The sequence below is a fragment of the Cydia amplana genome, chromosome 14 (genome assembly GCF_948474715.1).
Source record: "Cydia amplana chromosome 14, ilCydAmpl1.1, whole genome shotgun sequence".
Lineage (NCBI taxonomy): Eukaryota > Metazoa > Arthropoda > Insecta > Lepidoptera > Tortricidae > Cydia > Cydia amplana.
In genome coordinates, this window is record NC_086082.1 from 12,505,005 (window position 1) to 12,527,387 (window position 22,383).

At 42.0% G+C, this 22,383-nt stretch overlaps 3 protein-coding genes across 3 annotated transcripts in view; 2 read left to right on the plus strand and 1 right to left on the minus strand.

Annotated features, from left to right (window-relative positions):
• Nucleotides 1–21,424, plus strand: part of LOC134654219 (guided entry of tail-anchored proteins factor 1-like) — a 129,619-nt gene extending 108,195 nt beyond the window's left edge. Inside the window, exons 2-3 of the mRNA XM_063509687.1 lie at nucleotides 20,133–20,293; nucleotides 20,940–21,424. Coding sequence (XP_063365757.1) covers nucleotides 20,207–20,293; nucleotides 20,940–21,359 — 507 coding nt within the window. The 5' untranslated portion in view covers nucleotides 20,133–20,206 and the 3' untranslated portion in view covers nucleotides 21,360–21,424. The remainder of the gene's footprint in view (nucleotides 1–20,132; nucleotides 20,294–20,939) is intronic.
• Nucleotides 379–17,098, plus strand: LOC134654234 (1,4-alpha-glucan-branching enzyme). The gene is made up of 13 exons (XM_063509704.1): nucleotides 379–666; nucleotides 1,559–1,728; nucleotides 2,175–2,392; nucleotides 4,984–5,128; nucleotides 5,746–5,836; nucleotides 6,918–7,127; nucleotides 8,585–8,656; nucleotides 9,318–9,489; nucleotides 12,338–12,547; nucleotides 13,604–13,775; nucleotides 15,111–15,295; nucleotides 16,210–16,347; nucleotides 16,898–17,098. The coding sequence occupies exons 1-13, from the start codon at nucleotides 554–556 to the stop codon at nucleotides 17,051–17,053; spliced, it is 2,052 nt and encodes a 683-aa protein (XP_063365774.1). The 5' UTR covers nucleotides 379–553; the 3' UTR covers nucleotides 17,054–17,098.
• LOC134654148 (glutathione S-transferase C-terminal domain-containing protein homolog) lies at nucleotides 18,012–19,828 on the minus strand. The gene has a single exon (XM_063509592.1). It carries the CDS (start codon nucleotides 19,826–19,828, stop codon nucleotides 18,032–18,034), a length of 1,797 nt encoding a protein of 598 aa, XP_063365662.1. The 3' UTR covers nucleotides 18,012–18,031.
• Nucleotides 21,425–22,383: the final 959 nt, after the last annotated feature.

Below are 22,383 nucleotides of genomic sequence, written 5' to 3' on the forward strand. Positions count from 1 at the left end.
GTAAGACGTCAAACTCTTTATAATCAATAACAAAGGCAGTATTATTTTAATTATTTGAAGCATCGTGCCATTGTTAAATACAATAGTGAGATGAGATGCATTACTTATGCATTCCGTTTTTTAAACAGGATAGATTTTTTTACTTAAATTATTCATAAGTCTTTGGATAACCATCGGAATATTTTTTTGTGAATACCAAGCTTTAGATAACCATTTGAACTCATATCCTATTCTAGGTCTTAGAACATAAATAGATTTGTTAGAACAATTTTCGGCGCATTTTTATGAACACTGGTGACCTAGGTAGGCCGTTAAAACGTATTTTTTATCTCTACCTACCCAATTACTAAAATAAATAAGTCACTTTAAATAAATGGGTTGTAGTGACCGGTGACCTAAGTTTATCTTAAAATTACGAAGTTAAGCACAGTATTAATAGTAGGTATTTAATATCATTTAAACCAGCGATATCAGTTCGCTCGGTCGTGCGAGTCGCGTGCGCATACAACATATAACTCGTTTTCTACGACACGTATCTACGCGCATAAATATAATGGGTGGTAACTTTTCCGCTATGGATCCGATGGACGTGCCAGTCCCCGATCTACAGAAATTATTGGAACGCGATGGTTATTTGAAGCCCTACGAGCGTGAAATCCGTCGCAGGTAAGTCTCCTAAGCCTTAACTTTACTAAATTATTGTAAAAATGTATCTGTACTAGTAAAAATATTGTTATTTTAACGAAAAAGTGTAATGTTTGAGGTTAAGTCGTGTTTACGAACTTGTGACAAGTTAGCGCTGTAAAGCGCTTTAAATTACTCTTGCCAGTGAAGATAATACATCCACTGGTTGTCAAGTCATTTAATTTTCGTTAATCATACCTACTTAATATTTTTGTGGTAATATTTTACTGGTTTATTCAACTTTTTATCTTTAATTAGCATTAAACAGTCTTCTTTTCATAAATATGCGTACTAAACAGCCAAAAAAGTATTGAAGCGCTTCAAGCGCTTATCGACTTTCCGATCATCTTCAATGTCAAACTTAAGGTCATTCATACAGAATGCAATGTATGGCAATGGTATGAAACTATGCGCTACAAACCAGCTATAGGAATACAAACATATTGACACCTAATTATTAAGATTACTATGGATACAGATACGACCTAGGTACTTTTAGATATAACATATACGTATGTGCGTTACACACTCCGTTACTTAATACTTAATTCATAGTTAGGTACCTACAATTATATAGGTGGGTACGTTATGTACGGTATTTGCATAAGTTATTTATTTATAAAACCTAAGTATATATAGCGTCAATTTAATTCGCGTATTTTTAGACGTATTTAAACCTGCTCCTCTGTGTTAGGTGCCTACACAATTACCTACGCTAAACACGCTGTCCACAGTTGGGCCAGGGGCCATTATAATAATTATCCTTTGAAATTGGCCCACCAATTCTTTTAAATCGTCTACGCTCCCTATCATTACTGGTCCTAGACCCAACGTGTCTCACTATTATAGGTACGATATTCCGTCTGTTTTGCAGATACAGCTGTTTCAAAGACCTATGGGACCGCATCGAGTCATGGGAAGGCGGCATAGAGGGCTTCACGAAGGGCTACAGGTACTTCGGGCCGCAGTACCACCCCAACGGCACCGTCACTTGGCGCGAGTGGGCGCCGGGCGCGCATTCCTTGCATCTCCAGGGGGAATTTAGTGAGATAAATCTTTATAAAAACTGAAATTGCTATGAATATTTGAAAAGAAGATCGAAACGTATGCAGCAAAATACCTATTTCATTCACGTTATTTACAATTCCTTTCGTGGTTTATTAGCGATTTGCACTAATTGCATATCTTTCCTCAGTTCCTATGTCAAACGAAATTGATACAATTGAGCAACCACGAAGTGGTACGAGACCTACCTAATTGAATTATGTTTTTTTTTTAATGAGGGGTAAGACATAAACGGACGATATAACGAAGCATAGTACGGGCAACTTTTTAAGTTTTTACTCATGAAAAAACCTTTCTATCTCAGCCCAACGCACATAGTTATTTTAATGCCTCGACCTACTTACCTAACGCTTAAGTTACTTCCCTACTATAGCAGATCTCCGAATTTAATTGGAATTACTTACATTAAATATATTAAATTACAGACAACTGGAACAAAACGAGTCATGCATTCCGTAAACTCGAGTATGGCAAATGGGAGCTCCAAATCCCTCCCAACCCGGACGGTTCATGCGCCCTGCGCCACGGCAGTCGCGTGCAGCTCATCGTGAACGAGCACCTTTACCGCATGTCGCCGTGGGCCAGCTACGTCAAGCCTCACGAGGGGTTCACTTATCAACACTTTATCTACAGGCCTGAGCACGTGAGTACCAGGGGCCCATTTCTCGAACGGTATTAGACTAATATTATTAGTCTACGAACGCTCAAATCGTATGGGTTACCATGGCAACACGCTAATAATATTAGACTAATATCATGAACGAGCACCTTTACCGCATGTCGCCGTGGGCCAGCTACGTCAAGCCTCACGAGGGGTTCACTTATCAACACTTTATCTACAGGCCTGAGCACGTGAGTACCAGGGGCCCATTTCTCGAACGGTATTAGACTAATATTATTAGTCTACGAACGCTCAAATCGTATGAGTTACCATGGCAACACGCTAATAATATTAGACTAATATCATGAACGAGCACCTTTACCGCATGTCGCCGTGGGCCAGCTACGTCAAGCCTCACGAGGGGTTCACTTATCAACACTTTATCTACAGGCCTGAGCACGTGAGTACCAGATCATAACCGAGAGTTCAACATACTGCATGACTCCTTGACATGCTTTCCAATGTCACTGAAAATTGATAAAGATGCGTGGGTTGTCGGGTGACATGTCAAGCCACTGCCAGTTATCTACACTATATAGTGAATTGTCCATTGATGTCCCGTATTCTTAATCACCCTAGTGATTCGTAAACCTATTACAAGTAGGTAGTCATTTGTAACATTACTTTATATTTATACATATATGGCTTTGTGATTGTGCCAGTATTATTCCGAGATATTAGGATCTGCTTAGCACGTCTGTCTTTACAAGTATATCTACTTAGTAGCGTTGATCCAGTTCCAATAGCAATCTGTATTTTGAGTACATAGTAAACCAAGCAACCACAGAGGGTCACTTTCAGTGAGTGTGTTAAACGTAGGTATGTTTGCACTTGCGGTTGCCTGCCACCCTGCGGTTGGTACCCAGATCCAGTCCAGTTATTAGGCAGGCACTACGAATTTTATTTTTTAACAAGCAGAAACGTCTGCGAACGATGCTATTAAGCTTAGAATAAATTTAAAAGTGGAAAAATTACTGTCTTGGGCGAGACTTGAACTCCAGAGGCCTGATATCCAGCTTGGAGGCTTGGTATCCAGAGGCCGTGAGTTCAAGTCTCACCCAAGACAGTAATTTTTCCACTTTTAAATTTATTCTAGGCACTACGAACTCTTATCAAATTAATAGTTTGTTTACGAGTTTGCATTGTAAACTGTTATCGTATTATCAACTAAAGGATTACTTACCTCTATAGCCAGATAGCTGTGGCAGACCGAGACTAAAATAATCGAATGTTAATACAGCTACTTACATGTTATCCTACTTTTGACTTTAGTATATTCGGTACCTGTATATTTTGTTCTTCTTTCTTCTTCCTCGCGTTATCCCGGCATTTTTACCACGGCTCATGACATGGGAGCCTGGGGTCCGTTTGACAACTAATCCCATGATTTGACGTAGGCACTAGTTTTTACGAAAGCGACTGCCATCTGACCTTCCAACCCAGAGGGGAAACTAGGCCTTATTGGGATTAGTCCGGTTTCCTCACGATGTTTTCCTTCACCAAAAGCAATTGGTAAATATCAAATGATATTTCGTACATATATGTATTTAAGTTCCGAAAAACTCATTGGTACGACCCGGGGTTTGAACCCGCGACCTCCGGATTGAAAGTCGCACGCTCTTACCGCTAGGCCACCAGCGCTTCTTTTACCTGTATATTTTCAGATAGAAAAATATTACCGGTTTAGATTGCATCTACCCATCTTTTGACGTCATGTCGTAACTATTGGCGCATATCGAGAAACATAAATTATACAATGAAGCGATTCAAGTCTTAGATATCGGCATAGGTACATTTTATGATAACGCTTCGTTACATAATGGTTATCTACTGAATAATAACTATTTGAACTTTAGGCCAAGGTTGAGACCTATTTGCTAAGAGTCTAGACGTCCTCTTAAAGACTTTCATTCATAAAATGAAATTGCTGCTATGCTGTAGATAATCAGGGGTTAATCCGGTCAACCTAGAGTGCTCCCGCTTGAAAAACAATTTTGAACTTAGTGTAGATATCTATATACTAGGTGCGTGAAGTTATCAAGTACACTAGGTATAGTATGGTAGTACTAAGGCCCATCGAAAAATTGAGTATGTAGTCAGTACGGCCCGTAGTCCTACCAGTAGTACTATTGTTTTATACTCATTCAGACCCAAGTACTTAAAAGACTTTTTTTAATGTTATTGTACTTATACAGCACCTTGTACAGCACTTTGATTTTTTTTTACGAACTTGTTAAAGGGCTCACAGACAAAACAAAACAGTCCTTTAGAAGTTCGTACACGCCAATTTCGATAAGCGCAAAATTTGAAATGGGTTTTCTATTAAGTCCTACTGGTAGGACCGTGGTACGCTATGACTACACAATTGTTGTAGGAGCTGGGTCTGAATAAGGAAGTTAATAAGTACTATGGGTAGGACCTTGGGCCTTAGGAGGATAGGTGATATTTTCAAATGTGCAGTGCCCCGGGGTGCGAATCGACGTCGATAGACGTTAGACAATGTGACCTAAACAACCGCCTATTACCTATTGGTTAATGCAAATGAGCTAATTAGGAAAACCTGTTCGTTGCAGCCTTACCAATTCAAGCACCCTAAAGTGGAACGTCCGGGGTCGCTGCGCATCTACGAGTGTCACGTGGGCATCGCCACACCGGAGGGCCGAGTCGGCACCTACAACGAGTTCAGGGATAACGTGCTACCGAGGATCAAGAACCAAGGTGAGCTATAACTAAAACATCACACTTCATCTTCTTCGGGTACCCTGTGAGCTATATTAGCTAAAAACTGCACATTTTTTCTTCTTCGGGTAATACCGTCTGCTATCGAAGTTTGGCAATCATCATAGCAATTTTATCCTTTGACACGGGAGCTCTGAACTTGAGATGAAGACGAGGATTACGCAGGTGTCGTTTTGTATTTTATGACTTGTGTTATTGACATCCAATAATGTCACCAGATCATTAGCGTAACTGATCTATACCAACTGTACCCCGTGGCCTTTATCGAATGGGGGCAATGGAGGCCTCTCGGACATATTGGGTACCCGTGGCATTTTGCCCGCTTTGCCACCGAACAAATTAAGCCGCTGCACCAGGTGAAACGTTAGGTACCTGCTGCAAAAATCACCCAACTACTGCAAAGGTCCGGCAGCGATAACCCTCCCTTAGGGTGGTACTTATTCCATCTATCCAATTTCTTTGTCCAGAGCTCCAGGGTGTATTGCGTCTCACATTTTGCTTAATGAGAGAGTGAAAAGAAATCGGACAGGTGGAATACCATCACCCTTATCAGATATTCAGGCTTTTGAAACTTTCTAATGTAACTTTTTTTTCAGGCTACAACGCCATTCAGCTGATGGCTATCATGGAGCACGCCTATTACGCATCTTTCGGATACCAAGTCACGAGTTTCTTTGCCGCTAGCAGGTACCATGATAACTCAGATTTAATAGAAACATATCGGTGCATATATCTACCTAATTACCTAGGCAAGATTCAAATTGTACCTATCATCAACTAGGTATATCTACCGACGCCAGTTAGGAAATTGAAAACGCTAACTTCTAACTAGTTAAAAGATTTCCGCGGCTGAAAATAGTACAGACACCTATAGGCGCAAAAGTGAGATAACTCCTTGATTTGCATTCCTTTTACATGTGTTTTACACTTTCTTATCTTCGTTGTCAGAGGTCAATGATGTCGAGACATTTAAGCACGTAGTACTATCAGTTAACAAGTCACTACACTTTAACTTAAGTTTTGAAATCAATAGAGGTGATAGCAGGGTGTCATATAATGGGAATTAGCATGTCGTGTACATACCAGGGCGTCATACCTATTGTTTTTCCCAACCATTTAATTCCTTGCTTACTGCTGCGCAACGACCCGAAGTGGATCTTGGCCTCCGACACCAAAGACCGCCACGCTACTCTGTCCAAAGCCGTTTCTGTCCAGTCGACGGCGCCGAGTTCGCTAAGGTCTTTTTGCACTTCGTCTCTCCAGCGGTACCTAGGGCGTCCAGACGGTCGTCGGCCACTTGGTACTCCAGAGTAGGTACGCCCTCCAGACTGCGCGATCTTCCCCCATTCGGACTACGTGCCCGAGCAATCGGAGACTGGCAGCTTTCGTTCCTCCAATGATGTTTGACTCGGACACCATTCAATCTCCTGGTTCTTGCGGGTGTTTTGATTTGGATGTGTTTTATTTTATTTTAAAACAGCTTTTCTAGCGTTAGCATGCGTTGTTTTTAGGGTTCCATACCTCAAAAGTAAAAAAAACGGAACCCTTATAGGATCACTCGTGCGTCTGTCTGACCATTCCCCCCATTTATCCGAAACAACTGGGTCTAAAATTTTGAACTAAATACACAAAATAGTTCTTTACCTATTATATGACAGGAAAACCTATTAGAAATGGCAGTCAAGCGTGAGTCCTTGTGAACCCTTGGAACGCGAGTCCGACTCGCACTTGGCCGGTTTTTTTTTAATTTATGTTACTTCCATTCCAGCCGGTACGGCACCCCTTGCGAGCTCAAGCAACTCGTCGACCGCGCGCACGAGATGGGTCTGTACGTGCTATTGGACGTGGTCCACTCCCACGCGTCGAAGAACACCCTGGATGGACTGAACGAGTTTGACGGCACGAACGCGGGCTACTTCCACGACGGACCGAGGGGGACACATCCTTTGTGGGACAGCAGGCTGTTCAACTATTCCGAGTAAGTGAAACCTTATACTACTATATCACATTGATGTGATAGTATTCAGAAAGAGCGCTGGTGGCCTAGTGGTAAGAGCGTGCGACTTTCAATACGGAGGTCGCGGGTTCACCCTTTTTTAGGGTTCCGTACCCAAAGGGTAAAAACGGGACCCTATTACTAAGACTCCGCTGTCCGTCCGTCCGTCCGTCTGTCACCAGGCTATATCTCACGACCCGTGATAGCTAGACAGTTGAAATTTTCACAGATGATGTATTTCTGTTGCCGCTATAACAACAAATACTAAAAACAGAATAAAATAAAGATTTAAGTGGGACTCCCATAAAACAAACGTGATTTTTGACCGAAGTTAAGCAACGTCGGGCGGGGTCAGTACTTGGATGGGTGACCGTTTTTTTGCTTGTTTTGCTCTATTTTTTGTTGATGGTGCGGAACCCTCCGTGCGCGAGTCCGACTCGCACTTGGCCGGTTTTTTTTAAAGAGGGGAAATGCTTTACGCATACCACCCGGCGCGGGGACGGGCCGAGATGGTTATATGGGCCTCCCTGTTGTGGGCTAATGAGACCCCAGGTTTACCCACTAGAACCCCTCTGTTGCCGCCTCGCTGCTATACGGCGAGGTCCCAGGAACGCCGAAGTACTCTTCCGCAACCTCGCCAGGCGGGTTCAATCAAACCCTGGCTTAACTTATGTACAAAATAAAATTTTATATTTACCAGTCGCTTTTCGGTGAAGGAAAACATCGTGAGGAAACCGGACTAATCCTAATAAAGCCTAGTTTACCATCAGCTCTGGATTGGAAGATCAAATGGCAGTCGCTTTCGTAAAAAACTAGTGCCTACGCAAACTCTTAAGATTAGTTGCAAAGCGGACCCCAGGCTCCCATGAGCCGGGACAACGCGAGGCAGAAGATGTGATGTGATAGTATTCAGACTAGTGTTGAGTCGCTCACTCGTGAGGCACCTCATTTGTACCACTCATTTTGTTAATTTGTCGCAGTACTTCGTACCGCAAAAATGTCTTACTTCACTCCTCTATTCATTTTACTTGATTCTAAAATTATCTTTCTCCTAAAAGTTCTATTCTTAACCTCCAGAATTGCACTCCAATTAAATGTTACTATTTATTTATTTATAAAGGAAGTGATGAATACATAAATATGTATATACATTAAATATTTTTGTTGCCGTTGGAATTAATGGAATAGTCGACGCTGAAAATATGCTAGTACCTCACCTCATTTGAAGTAAGACATTGTAACACCTCATTTTAGAAAATGAGGTACTCATACAAACTCATTTTAAATTGATGTCCTACCCATCACTAATTCAGACTGAGATCATAGGAAAAATCAACCTTCCATCCTTGTTATTTCTGGAACTAATTTGGAATATTTAGAACACATTCCATAATAAAATTAAAAAGCTACATTTTTAATGTGTTTATTTTGTGTTACAGAACTGAGGTGTTGAGGTTCCTGCTGTCAAATTTGCGGTGGTACCAAGAGGAATACCAATTTGATGGATTCAGGTAAAGCTGAATTTTGCAATTCATTAGAGAGGATAGTTCCTTCGCGTTACCGCATTATACATATTATTATAATGTGACTAATCTAATAATATAACACTTAATGATATAAAACTCTCGCGTTTTGTACACATATTTAATTACACAAACGGGTCTACCGCGATATAATTTAATCTAATGATATAAGTAATTCGACACATTTGACGCCACTGTTACATTTATATTATTCATGAATAACGTCCATCCCACCTCCATCATGAGCGTACTCCCAACCCCTCTGATCTTGCGGGTGTCCATGGGCGACGGTAATCGCTTACCACCAGGCAAGATTCGTCTGCTTTTTTGCCTCCTATATCACAAAAAAAAAGGAATGAGGTAGACGCCTATTGAGAAAGACAATTAACGGTCTCAAAATTAATATCAGTAGTGGCAGGCGTGGCTCACTCCGCGATTTCGTCGCTTTGCTACAGGTAGCTAAAAGTTCATCCGTTCCGCCCCAATTTTGGGGAAAGCCATAAGCCGCGCGTGGCGCTGTCACCACCTAGCGGCCATATCTGTGCTGATCGTAACAGACGCGTTTTGTTACAGAGTGAGTCTTCTGTACTTAGTACTATTATTTATTCTGTGGTAGTGGTAGGTGCTAAAGTGTGTTTTGCCTTTCCAGGTTCGACGGCGTAACCTCCATGCTGTACCACAGCCGCGGCGTCGGCGAGGGGTTCTCCGGCCACTACGACGAGTACTACGGCCTCAACGTGGACACCGAGGCGCTGGTCTACCTCATGCTGGCCAACGAGCTGGTGCACAACCTGGACAAGCGGGCCATCACCATCGCCGAGGTGAGACTAACATACACACACACACACACCACACCCACACACACACCGGATACGGGGGTACTGTCTCAGCGTGGACACCGAGGCGCTGGTCTACCTCATGCTGGCCAACGAGCTGGTGCACAGCCTGGACAAGCGGGCCATCACCATCGCTGAGGTGAGACTAACATACACACACACACACACACACCGGATACGGGGGTACTGTCTCAACGTGGACACCGAGGCGCTGGTCTACCTCATGCTGGCCAACGAGCTGGTGCACAGCCTGGACAAGCGGGCCATCACCATCGCCGAGGTGAGACTAACATACACACACACACACACACACCACACCCACACACACACCGGATACGGGGGTACTGTCTCAGCGTGGACACCGAGGCGCTGGTCTACCTCATGCTGGCCAACGAGCTGGTGCACAGCCTGGACAAGCGGGCTATCACCATCGCTGAGGTGAGACTAACATACACACACACACACACACACACCGGATACGGGGTACTGTCTCAACGTGGACACCGAGGCGCTGGTCTACCTCATGCTGGCCAACGAGCTGGTGCACAGCTTGGACAAGCGGGCCATCACCATCGCTGAGGTGAGACTAACACACACACACACACACACACACCGGATACGGGGGTAGTGTCTCAATGTGGACACCGAGGCGCTCGTCTACCTCATGCTGGCCAACGAGCTGGTGCACAACCTGGACAAGCGGGCCATCACCATCGCCGAGGTGAGACTAACACACACACACACACACACCACACCCACACACACACCGGATACGGGGGTACTGTCTCAGCGTGGACACCGAGGCGCTGGTCTACCTCATGCTGGCCAACGAGCTGGTGCACAGCCTGGACAAGCGGGCCATCACCATCGCTGAGGTGAGACTAACATACACACACACACACACCGGATACGGGGTACTGTCTCAACGTGGACACCGAGGCGCTGGTCTACCTCATGCTGGCCAACGAGCTGGTGCACAGCTTGGACAAGCGGGCCATCACCATCGCTGAGGTGAGACTAACACACACACACACACACACACACCGGATACGGGGGTAGTGTCTCAATGTGGACACCGAGGCGCTCGTCTACCTCATGCTGGCCAACGAGCTGGTGCACAACCTGGACAAGCGGGCCATCACCATCGCCGAGGTGAGACTAACACACACACACACACACACACACCACACCCACACACACACCGGATACGGGGGTACTGTCTCAGCGTGGACACCGAGGCGCTGGTCTACCTCATGCTGGCCAACGAGCTGGTGCACAGCCTGGACAAGCGGGCCATCACCATCGCTGAGGTGAGACTAACATACACACACACACACACACACACACACACACACACACACCGGATACGGGGTACTGTCTCAACGTGGACACCGAGGCGCTGGTCTACCTCATGCTGGCCAACGAGCTGGTGCACAGCCTGGACAAGCGGGCCATCACCATCGCTGAGGTGAGACTAACATACACACACACACACACACACACACACACACACACACACACACACCGGATACGGGGTACTGTCTCAACGTGGACACCGAGGCGCTGGTCTACCTCATGCTGGCCAACGAGCTGGTGCACAGCCTGGACAAGCGGGCCATCACCATCGCTGAGGTGAGACTAACATACACACACACACACACACACCGGATACGGGGTACTGTCTCAACGTGGACACCGAGGCGCTGGTCTACCTCATGCTGGCCAACGAGCTGGTGCACAGCCTGGACAAGCGGGCACACACACGCACGCGCGTACACACACACAGGAATCAGGATACATGGAGTCCTGTCTCAACGTTGACACATAGGCTCGTCTAGTGGACTTGTGGACAAGCGCGCCGCCATCCCCATCGCTAGGATGAGATACCGCACGCAGCGACGTAGCGAGTAATTCACAAGCATCTGTGTTCACAAAAGTGACAGTTTTGGCAGGCGTGGCTTACTCCGCGATTTCGTCGCGTCGCTACAAGTACCTACCTACAAGACATGCGGCCCACGCCAATTTTGGTGTCTATTAGCCATAGTAGTTGCCGCGCACGGCTACGGAACGGAGGCCTATGGTCGCACTTGCGCAACCTAGCGATCATATCTGTTGTAATAGACGCGTTTTGTTAGAGAGTGAATCTTCTGTACCTAGTACTATTATTTATTCTGTACCTGGGATGAGATACCAAACGCAGCGACGTAGCGAGTGATTCACAAGAGTGACAGTTTTGGTTCTCTTGATTAATAATATCGCATAAGTGTACTTTTTATGATTTCTGACACTTACTAAAACATTGTACCTTCCCGTAGTACTTAAAAAAAAATTGTTTACTGATCCGTGTGCCATGAGTAGAAGCTCGTATTTTTTTAGAATTATGAACATAACACACAGGAATAAGGATATGTTACGATTAGTATACCTATTTAGCAGTATGGAGGTCACTATCTAATGCTGACTGTATACATACTTGTTTGTTCTTGGGCCTTATTTAGTTCTTAAAACTGTAATAAAACAAGTCCCCATTCTACCATCGGACTTTTAGACGCACGGCCGGTTTCCATCCTTACTTGGTAGATATTCCACGAATCCGCACAAAGCGCTTTGCTTCCTCTTTCCTTATGCGCACTGCCAAGGAATGGAATTCCTTGCCGGCGTCTATATTTCCGAGCTCATATAACCCGGCAACCTTCAAATCAAGGGTGAACAGGCACCTTCTGGGCAGACTCGCTCCATCGTAGGCCACGTCTTCGCCTCGGCTAGTCTGTGGCCATGAGTAAGCCCATTTTTAATAATAAAAAAAAAAGTCTAATATTTCACCTTTTCCTAGGACGTATCCGGCATGCCAGCGTCCTGCCGGCCGGTCCGCGAAGGCGGCACCGGCTTCGACTACCGCCTCGGCATGGCCATCCCCGACATGTGGATCAAGATGCTGAAGGAACAACGAGACGATGACTGGAAGATGGGGCACATTGTTCACACACTCACTAATCGACGGTGGATGGAGGGGACTGTGGCTTACGCTGAGAGTCACGACCAGGTTTGTACCAGGGATGTTGCGAACATCCGCATCCGCATCCGCAACCGCGGAACTTCCGCATTATTTTCAACATCCGCATCTGCATCCGCATCCGCATTAAATCGATGCGGAGCTTATGCGGATGCGGATGTCAAACAAGTCGGCACAGGAACGTCTTAGCGGCGGCGTAAGTGCTAGGTAATTTCGTCATTACCTATAACGAAATCGTCTAGATCCAAAAAAGTCGGCCAAGTTACTGTTTATTAAATATAACGCACCTATATTATTGCTCAAATACTAAAGGTTTCGTTTTTTTTTAATAAAAAAAATACTAAAAATGTAATATTTGAAGTTTTCTAAGCACCTAATCTTGACATCCGCATCCGCATCCGCGGATGTGAGTCTTTAAATATCTGCATCCGCATCCGCATCCGCGGATGTCAAAAAATCTGCATTCGCAACATCCCTGGTTTGTACAGTCTATGTGTATTCATGCGGTTAAAATAACAGCCTACTGGCGAGACGTACAGTCAGCAGCAGAAGTTGCTAAGCGGGCCAGGTGTTCAAAATGATCTTGACGCGACTTTGTTATGAGAATAAGAACGTGTCAAGGTAATTTTGAACACCTCGCCCTCTTAGCGACTTCTGCTGCTGGCTGTATGTCCTCGAGATGGTCACACCCAACATGTGGATCGAGTTGCTCGAAGACTTTGAGGACGAAAAATGGAAGATTTGCGCCTACAGTTTCAAGTATACTTACCCATTTTCTTTGTATAAATTTCAATTTATTTATTTGTGACATCACAAAACAAATATACAGAGGAAAGACAAAAAACAACACACTTAAATGCAAAAAAATCTTTCGTTAAGATTGTTGCTGGCCTTTTTGTCCAGCGCTGATCTTCCAGTGAGGTTATTCAGTGATGATTGTTGCTTTCATTGATTTTGTTTATTTTAACTTTATTGCACAAATGGCGGACTTAACGCCAAACGGCATTCTCTACCACTACCAGTCAACCATTGGTCACACAGACACATTTTTACCTATATGTTGATGGTTCTACCAATCTGTTTCAGGCGCTAGTCGGAGACAAAACGATCGCATTCTGGCTGATGGACGCGGCCATGTACACGCACATGAGCGTACTCAGCGACCCCTCGCCCATCATCGAGCGAGGCCTGGCGCTGCACTGCATGATCAGGCTCATCACTCACGCGCTGGGCGGAGAGGCATACCTCAACTTCATAGGTAAATTAGATGGATTCTACATCTCTATGTCTACGGATAGACGTGTACAGTCAGCATCAAAAGAAGCGTATCATACTATGCGTGAAAAGTATCTACCATTATCTAATAGCTTAACAAAAAGAGATAGGTATCTGTATGTAGATACCTACAATATGTTCTGAGGTAATTATGTATACGATTTATAAAACTGGACATGTAAATACTATAATATATATGCATGTTAGCAATAATCAAGTAGGTATAGCAACTTAATTGTAATATTTCTACGCCGGTAAAGGCAGAATATGACGCACTTATTGTAATTGGACCATCATTGTATCTACCATATTCTAAGAAATAAACATTTGTATTTGTATAACAATTAGACTGGGACAGATACTATAGAACGCCTAAGGCCGGAGATACACTTGTAAATTTTACTTACGTAAGTAGGGACAAAGTTATTTGTTAGAATGGGATAAGTGATAACGATATTCACCTCTCATCCTGTAGTATAGCGGTGTCCTTACTTACGTAAGTAAAACTTACAAGTGTATCTTGGGCCTAATATAGCCTCGTGCCGCCCAATGTACAATAGGATGCACATTCAGTTTCGATGGAATGTCAATATCAATTTTTTAAAAATTCATTGGTCTCGTAAAATTTTCAAACAAATGAAATTCAACCTAATTGAAAATACAACAAGATTCTAATTTCCTTGGATATAATTTTGTATGGGGCAGATACTTTGGGCGCATTGCTTCATCCGCTACTATTAATGTTGACTGTACAAGTGTACAACCACAGGAAGACACAGCAGAAGATTCAACGTCAATATCGACCCAATCTCTGCGGTTCACTGCTTAAATTTCATAGATAAGCAACCCCATGCTTACCATTAAATTGAGCACCTACTTGCGATGTTGGGAATATGAAAAACCGGCCAAGTGCGAGTCGGACTCGCGCACGGAGGGTTCCGCACCATCAACAAAAAATAAAGCAAAAAAACGGTCACCCATCCAAGTACTGACCCCGCCCGACGTTGCTTAACTTCGGTCAAAAATCACGTTTGTTGTATGGGAGCCCCACTTAAATCTTTATTTTATTCTGTTTTTAGTATTTGTTGTTATAGCGGCAACAGAAATACATCATCTGTGAAAATTTCAACTGTCTAGCTATCACGGTTCGTGAGATACAGCCTGGTGACAGACGGACGGACGGACGGACAGCGGAGTCTTAGTAATAGGGTCCCGTTTTTACCCTTTGGGTACGGAACCCTAATAAAAGGTTGTCTTACGATCTATCTTACAAAGTTCGTATGCTGTTGAAATTTCACTTCACTGATTGAATTCGCAGGCAACGAATTCGGCCACCCCGAGTGGCTGGACTTCCCGCGCGCGGGCAACAACTCCTCGTACCACTACGCGCGCCGCCAGTGGAACCTCGTGGACGACGAACTACTCAAGTACAAGTTCCTCAACCAGTTCGACAGGGACATGAACCTGTTGGAGGAGAAATACGGCTGGCTTAAGGCGGACCCGGTAAGTTGGACTTAACTATCACTACATAGTATCATAGAGAAAAAAATACATAGAGTGCTCACTCCATACATCAGTTTTAGTACCAAAAAGACTATTAGCATCTAGCATCGAGTAGCGGAACTATCAGTACTGCTACTTGACAATAGATGTCGCCACCGACCGGAAAGTCTTATGCTGTTGAGATAAGACTTTCCGGTCGGTGCTACATCTATTGTCAAGTAGCAGTACTGATAGTTCCGCTACTCGATGCTAGATGTAGACACTGAAATTAATAGTCTGAACTGATGTATGGAGTGAGCACTCTATGTATTTTTTTCTCTATGATAGTATAAAACAAAGTCGCTTCCCGCTGTCTGTTTGTCTGTATGTATGCTTAGGTCTTAACTACGCAACGGATTTAGATGCGTTTTTAATAGATAGAGTGATTCAAGAGGAAGGTTTATGTATAATTTGTTAACCCGTGCGAAGCCGGGGCGGGTCGCTAGTTCAATAATAAGGTTCTGTTTCAATAAGTCGTAACATACATAACGCGCTAGTTGGCTCTAGCAATCAAAAATAAATAAATAAAAATAAAATAGCCTTTTATTTCTTGCGAATTTTTAACATTGTTTGGTGTTTTAGAATTAGTCTAAAGTTAACTTATAATTTTTATAATGTTAGTTCTAATATTTTAAATGTATTTTAATATTTGGCAAGAACCCCGTCTTCGCAGGTGAAGGCCTCCTCCAGAGTTTTACACTCGTCTCTATCTTGAGCTATTTGCATCCAGTTTTGACCAGCGATATTTTTTATTTCGTCTTCCCATCTAGTAACAGGTTTCCCTAGCAATCAAAAGCAAACCTTAATGTGTCACCAATAAGTGTATTACTTTCAGAGAAACGAGTACAATATAGTCATCTGATTCTCTCATCCAGGCCTATGTGTCGTGCAAGCATGACGGAGACAAGGTCATTGCGTTTGAACGCGCTGGGCTGTTATTCGTGTTCAACTTCCACACGCACCAGAGCTTCACCGACTACCGCGTCGGAGTAAACGACCAGGGAGATTACAAGGCGAGTCATTAGTCATTATCTTGATCTTCCTCGCGTTGTCCCGGCATTTTGCCACGGCTCATGGGAGCCTGAGGTCCGCTTGGCAACTAATCCCAGTAATTGGCGTGGGCACTAGTTTTTACGAAAGCGACTGCCATCTGACCATCCAACCCAGAGGGTAAACTAGGCCCGTATTGGCCTCTTCCTTCACCGAAAAGCGACTGGTAAATATTAAATGATACATAAGTTCCGAAAAACTCATTGGTACGAGCCGGGGTTCGAACCCGCGACCTCCGGATTGCAAGTCGCACGCCCTTAACGCTTCCGTCATCGTCATTAATCTCTGTTGTTAAGAACACGTAAACGAATGGTCCGAGGACGAGGAGCGGTCTGAAGCGTACCTTCAGTCAGGTCCTGGCTCAAATGGTAGTTAATAGACACTTCTAAGCTGTCTTACTCCATGTACCCAGTGTAGACCAACCTCGCGAAGAGCGAGATTTTTGACCCTCAAAACAACACTTTGGAAAAACCTTTTTCAATAGAATCTCACAAGTTTTTTCTCTGTGTTTAGGTGGTCCTATGCTCAGATAGCAAGCAGTACGGCGGTCACGGACGCATCGAACTCGGCGGCTCCCACGTAACGCAGGGCATGGGCTGGGGCAACCGTCGGGACTCCATACAGATCTACATCCCGTGCCGCACCGCCATCGTATACGCCCGCCACTGATATTGCAAGCTAGATGTAGGGGCACGAAGTTCTGCCGTAACCCAGACTCTCCAGTCATTCAAAGTCTGATTAACACATTCAGTGCCGAAAACCCGACTATCGGGTGTTTTATGATTTCGTTCCCAGGCCGGACGACGCAATAGTCGGGATCGTGGTACTACAGCCAGGCGTGGCTCACTCCGCGATTTTGGCGCTTCGCTACAAGTACCTACAAGTACATGCGGCCCACACCAATTTTGGTGTCTATTAGCCATAGTAGTTGCCGAGCACCGCTAAGGAGCGGACGCCTGCTCGCGCTTGCGCCACCTAGCGGTCATATTTGTCGTACCTAATAGACGCGTTTTGTTACAGAGTGAATCTTCTGTACCTAGTACTATTATTTATTCTGTGCTACAGCTTTATATGACGAAATTTTTGTGGCTTGGCGCGGATGTCTTGTTTGGCTGGGTGGCAATGAACGTGCCATGTATTCTTAGAGCATTTTAGGGTTGCCTACTGCACAATAGAGTTGTTATAAAACCACCAGTTTTGCAGAATGAAGACTTTGTGGGCCCTAGATCCTGCTACTACTTAGTTATGTTAAGTTATATGCTGTTATATTATAGTAATAAATGATATCTGTATACTTTTATAAAGTAAAAGTAGGAAATGTTGTTGGGGTATCTGTCAACTGGTTAGGCAAAACCGCAGATTATGCAAAACTATTTTTTTTTTTGTATTTTAGGGTTGATTTACCTCATTACCACAGACATAGACAATAATGGTGATGTTAAAAATGCTTATAAATGGGTATTTATGGGGAGTTATGATTACCTGCAAGTTAGGTGCAGAAACAGTTGACAGAAACATTTGAAGATGTTGTTATTGTTATTTTTCGAATTTCTTTGTGTTTATAATTTGATTGTTTTGTATGTTGTGAAGTTTTTTTATAGAGATATAAATGAAATGCAATAATTTTCATTGATTTAAAATTTTATTTTATGCTGACACACCTATTAGTAAATTATTTTTAGGAGTACAAGATAGAGGTTTGAGTCTCGACAGTGTGACCTTGTAGCCATATTCTTCAGCTAACCGGAGACGGTCAGAGTCAATGATAGCCATGCACCAGTCTCCTCTGATGGTGAGAGGACACTCCTTGTGTGTTTGGTCTGCAGCATGCCCGATGGTCAGGTACTGATCAATACTTACACTACTGAACACTTTACTTCTAGGATAAACTAATCTATCTGTAGCTTGCAAAGACCCGTAACAACAAGGGCAGAGAACAAACTTTGCATCACATTTCAAACATTTGTCCAAGATCAAATCACTTGCAATGCCACAGGCGTGCAAGCCAACCCCTATGTCAAACTTTCCAATGAAAAAATCTAGATTGCACTGAAAGAAGTAAACATTTTTTAATCCCATGTCATGTACCCGCTTTCTAGCTCTTAATAGTGACTGTTCCTTGTTTTCTAATAATATAACAGTACAACCGGGTAGCAAGTGAGCAATAAGGATTCCTAGATGTCCACTTCCGCTGCAGAAATCTACTATCAAGTCTCCGTCTTTAGCTATACTTTGAACTGCTAATGCAAGGTTTTCAAGCTGTTGTGCTTTCCTTGCCATTCTTTCATCAGGCAAGTGGCCAGCACTGGGGTTTGCCCCGTCAGGTACTGTATTCCACTCTATTCTATTCTTGAAGTCCTTATCATCAACATCTATATGCATTGTGGCTACCAGGGAGCTCAGAGCATTTTCTATATCCTCTGGTTTGGTAAACATTCTCTTTCTTGGGTTATGTCTTTTGGGGTCTCTCTTGTATAAACTGACATCTTCTGCTGATGGTATGATTACTTCTTCAATAGTTAACTTCTTTTTCTCCAGGCTGTTTAGAACATTGAAAACAATTTCCAGTTCTGGAACTTGCTCTACATTTTTAAACCATTTGCTTGTCAGTGGGAGTAGAGATTTGAATTTTTCTCCAAAAGCATTCACAATGATGTAGTACAAAGGCATGAGGACTATATCAGCTAGAGTCAGGAATGGGCCTTCAGCAAACTGATGACTGATATCCAATTCGTGTATTTTTACAGAGCTATCAATTGTAATCTCTTTGCTTAATGATGATTTCCATTTCCTAGCTTTAGCTACTCTTTCTTTCTTAACATTTTCACTTTCTTCTTTTTCTTCATGTTGGTCATTTGGTTTAGATTTTAAGAACTCCTTCTTCTTAATATCTCTAGCTAATTTAAAAACATTGTGAACTCTGATTGGCTTACGTAAATGATTTTCGAATCTTACCAAATTAACAGGGACTTCTTGAAGAGAGTTTAGTTTGAGTATTTCTCTTGTTGTTTTCACCAAACCCACTTCGCAAAATTTTGTCCATATTGAAACTTCATTAGGAGCTTGAAGGCAGCCTCTACGAAAGCCGAGGATGCCATCTTCGTGTTCATGAGGACTTGGCGGCAGAGTCCGGTGTAGGCTCATGTGGCGAGCCACCGCGCACAGGCCCGTTATAACTGTGTCTCCATTAATCAAAACCGGATAAATACAAGACGACACTTGCCATATAACATCCTGGGTAAATTTTACATCCTCCACTTTTACAGTAATTTCTTCTTTTTCTGGATCACGCGGCACGAACACAAATGTTAATGCGATATTTTCAGGACAGCAAAATTTGTAGACACAGTAAGTTATTAAAGACTCCAATGGTAATTGCAACAAGCCGCACTTCTTGTAATCATTTTCACTGATATAAGCCTCCAAATACACAATATGATCCATAATATTCTTTATTTGCGGATAATTGTATTTAGCGCAAAGTAGTAGAATTATAACCTCAAAAAAATATGTCAAAAACTCAAAACCTCGAAGTTTTCGTTCGGATCTACGGTATTTCGGTGGATTCTCTTAAAAGCTATTTGACACAAATTCTTAAATGCCTGACTTATCTATAAATCATGTCTGTTATGAGCACGGACCTGTTAAAACTGTCACTCAGTCACTGTCAACTGTCATTTTATTTACGAAAGAAATTAATGATAAATTAATAGATATTTGTTCTAAAATTGTAATTCTAAGTTCTAAGATTTAATTACATCACATCGTGTATCAAATACATCTGAGCTTTGTTTAAATTAGTAATAAGTTCACTCTAAAACAATGTTGGAGGTTATAAATGGATTTCTCCTAGTATACTTTGTCGTTTTGACCACGATCAGTGTATTAGTACCTCATTTGGTTAAACCAGTAAGTACAGTGGTAATATTTCATTGAACTAAACTTCATTACAATTTTGTGACTCGGGTGACTACGTAAAGAGAATATTTCTAACCCATTTCACTTGTCACAAAAATATAAACCTGCGATCATAATTGTATTTTTCTACTCCAGCACTTAAATGTGTCAATTAAATGACTGACAGTGATATCTAAAGCAATGTCATTTGAATGATTTGTCTATAGGCTCATAAGATGACTGCTAGCAGTCATCTTATGAGTATAATACAACTGCTTTATTTTTTTTAAAGATACAAGTTCCGATCATCTTGATTGAAAGAGGTATGTTTTCATTTACAATAATAACTCTTTTTTTTTTTAAATAATAACTCAATTTTTTTTAAATAATAACTCTTTTTTTTAATAATAACTCTTTTTTTTTAATATATTTTTTTTTTTTTGCTGCAGCTGTCATAGAAAAAGTAATGTATGCAACAGCTCATAATTGGTTCTTAAAATTCTCGGGTCTTTTTTTACAAAACTCGACTACGTCTCGTTTTGTAACTTCGACCCTTGAATTTTAAGAACCCTTATTATATCACTGTTGCATAAACTACTATTGTAGGTACCTACTATTTAATCACAAGGAACCCTATATCTTGATTTTTGTGTTGTAGATTGCAGCATGCTTTTCCAGGCCATCTCTAGAAGAAAGAGCATCCTTTGCAGAGGTTAAAAGACTGAAAAGTGAACAACAGAGCATTTCCATGAAGGAAGAATTTGCTGCATACCACAAACTGCAGCGAAAAATTAATGAAATAGAGAACCAACTTAAAGAGAACTCCCAATCCAGGATGAGTAAGAGCCTTGCAATTAAGAGTACTGTACATGTAGCTCTTCAGGTAGTGGTAGCTTTGATCATCGTGATCTCAGTTATCTGGTTCAGGCGTGAGCCGATAGTTGCACTCGAGGGCAATTTGTTTCCACTGTCCAACATGCTGAGGTACCCCAGTGAAACTCCCAATGCCATCTCTACTCACGTCTGGGTGATGATCTCAAATCTCTCTATTAGAACATTATTGAAACCAATCATTTAGTTAATTTATGTAAAATTTTATAATGATTAACAATTTGAATTAAATTTGTCAATATAAAGAAAAAACAGCTTCCATTTTATTATTTTATTCATTAAACAAAATTACTAATATTTTATACTCAGTCCATTAAGTCCAAATGTTTCCTCTTAAAATATTTTATATAACAATCATACTGCATGCCTGTGATCTTGACTATTTACAAGGTAGCTTTACATTTCAAATACCATGATATTTTACCAATAGCAGGGCTCGGAACCAGTTTCTTGGAAAATTCAAAATAGCCCAATTTTTTTAATTATTTTACGCTCTTTACATAGGACTGAATTATGTATTTAGGTAACAATTTCGTATTATTAGATTGTCCTATTAAACACGAAATAATAAGCCAAAGAACAAAAATGAACGTAATAATACCGGTATTTTTGTATGAAGAAAAAACTGGTTCCGAGCCTTGACCAATAGTAAAGCTCACCTAAATGGTACAAGTAACACAATCTTGTGCTAGACTGAATATGAAAAACTATACACAATTAAACTTAACAACAAAAACATGTTTCTCAAATGATGTGCTTATTTTTGAGAATATAGAATCTACAATCTTGTGCATTAATATTTACAAGCTCTATATCACAGCTTACAACTTACTATATTTGCCCTAAAGAGAACCGCAAAACATAATTTCGATTAGTACACATGATCAATTTTATTTTCTTGTACAACAAGTAATGGCCTTGATTATGTTTTGAGTTATGAAATATTTTTAGACACTCAAAAATATCATATTATAGTTCAACCTTTCTACCTTTAATTTTCGTGACACATTATTATATTACTATAAATTTATAAAAACAATATATGGCAAAAGGTACCTACAAATAACATACACAACTTTGTATTGATATATGAAATTTAAAATGACTAATTGACATACATCTCCTGAATCTAGAACCTTTATAATGTTTTTTAACTGGGATGATGTTTCATATAGGATATAGGTAACCAAAGAACAATTTATCTTTGATAT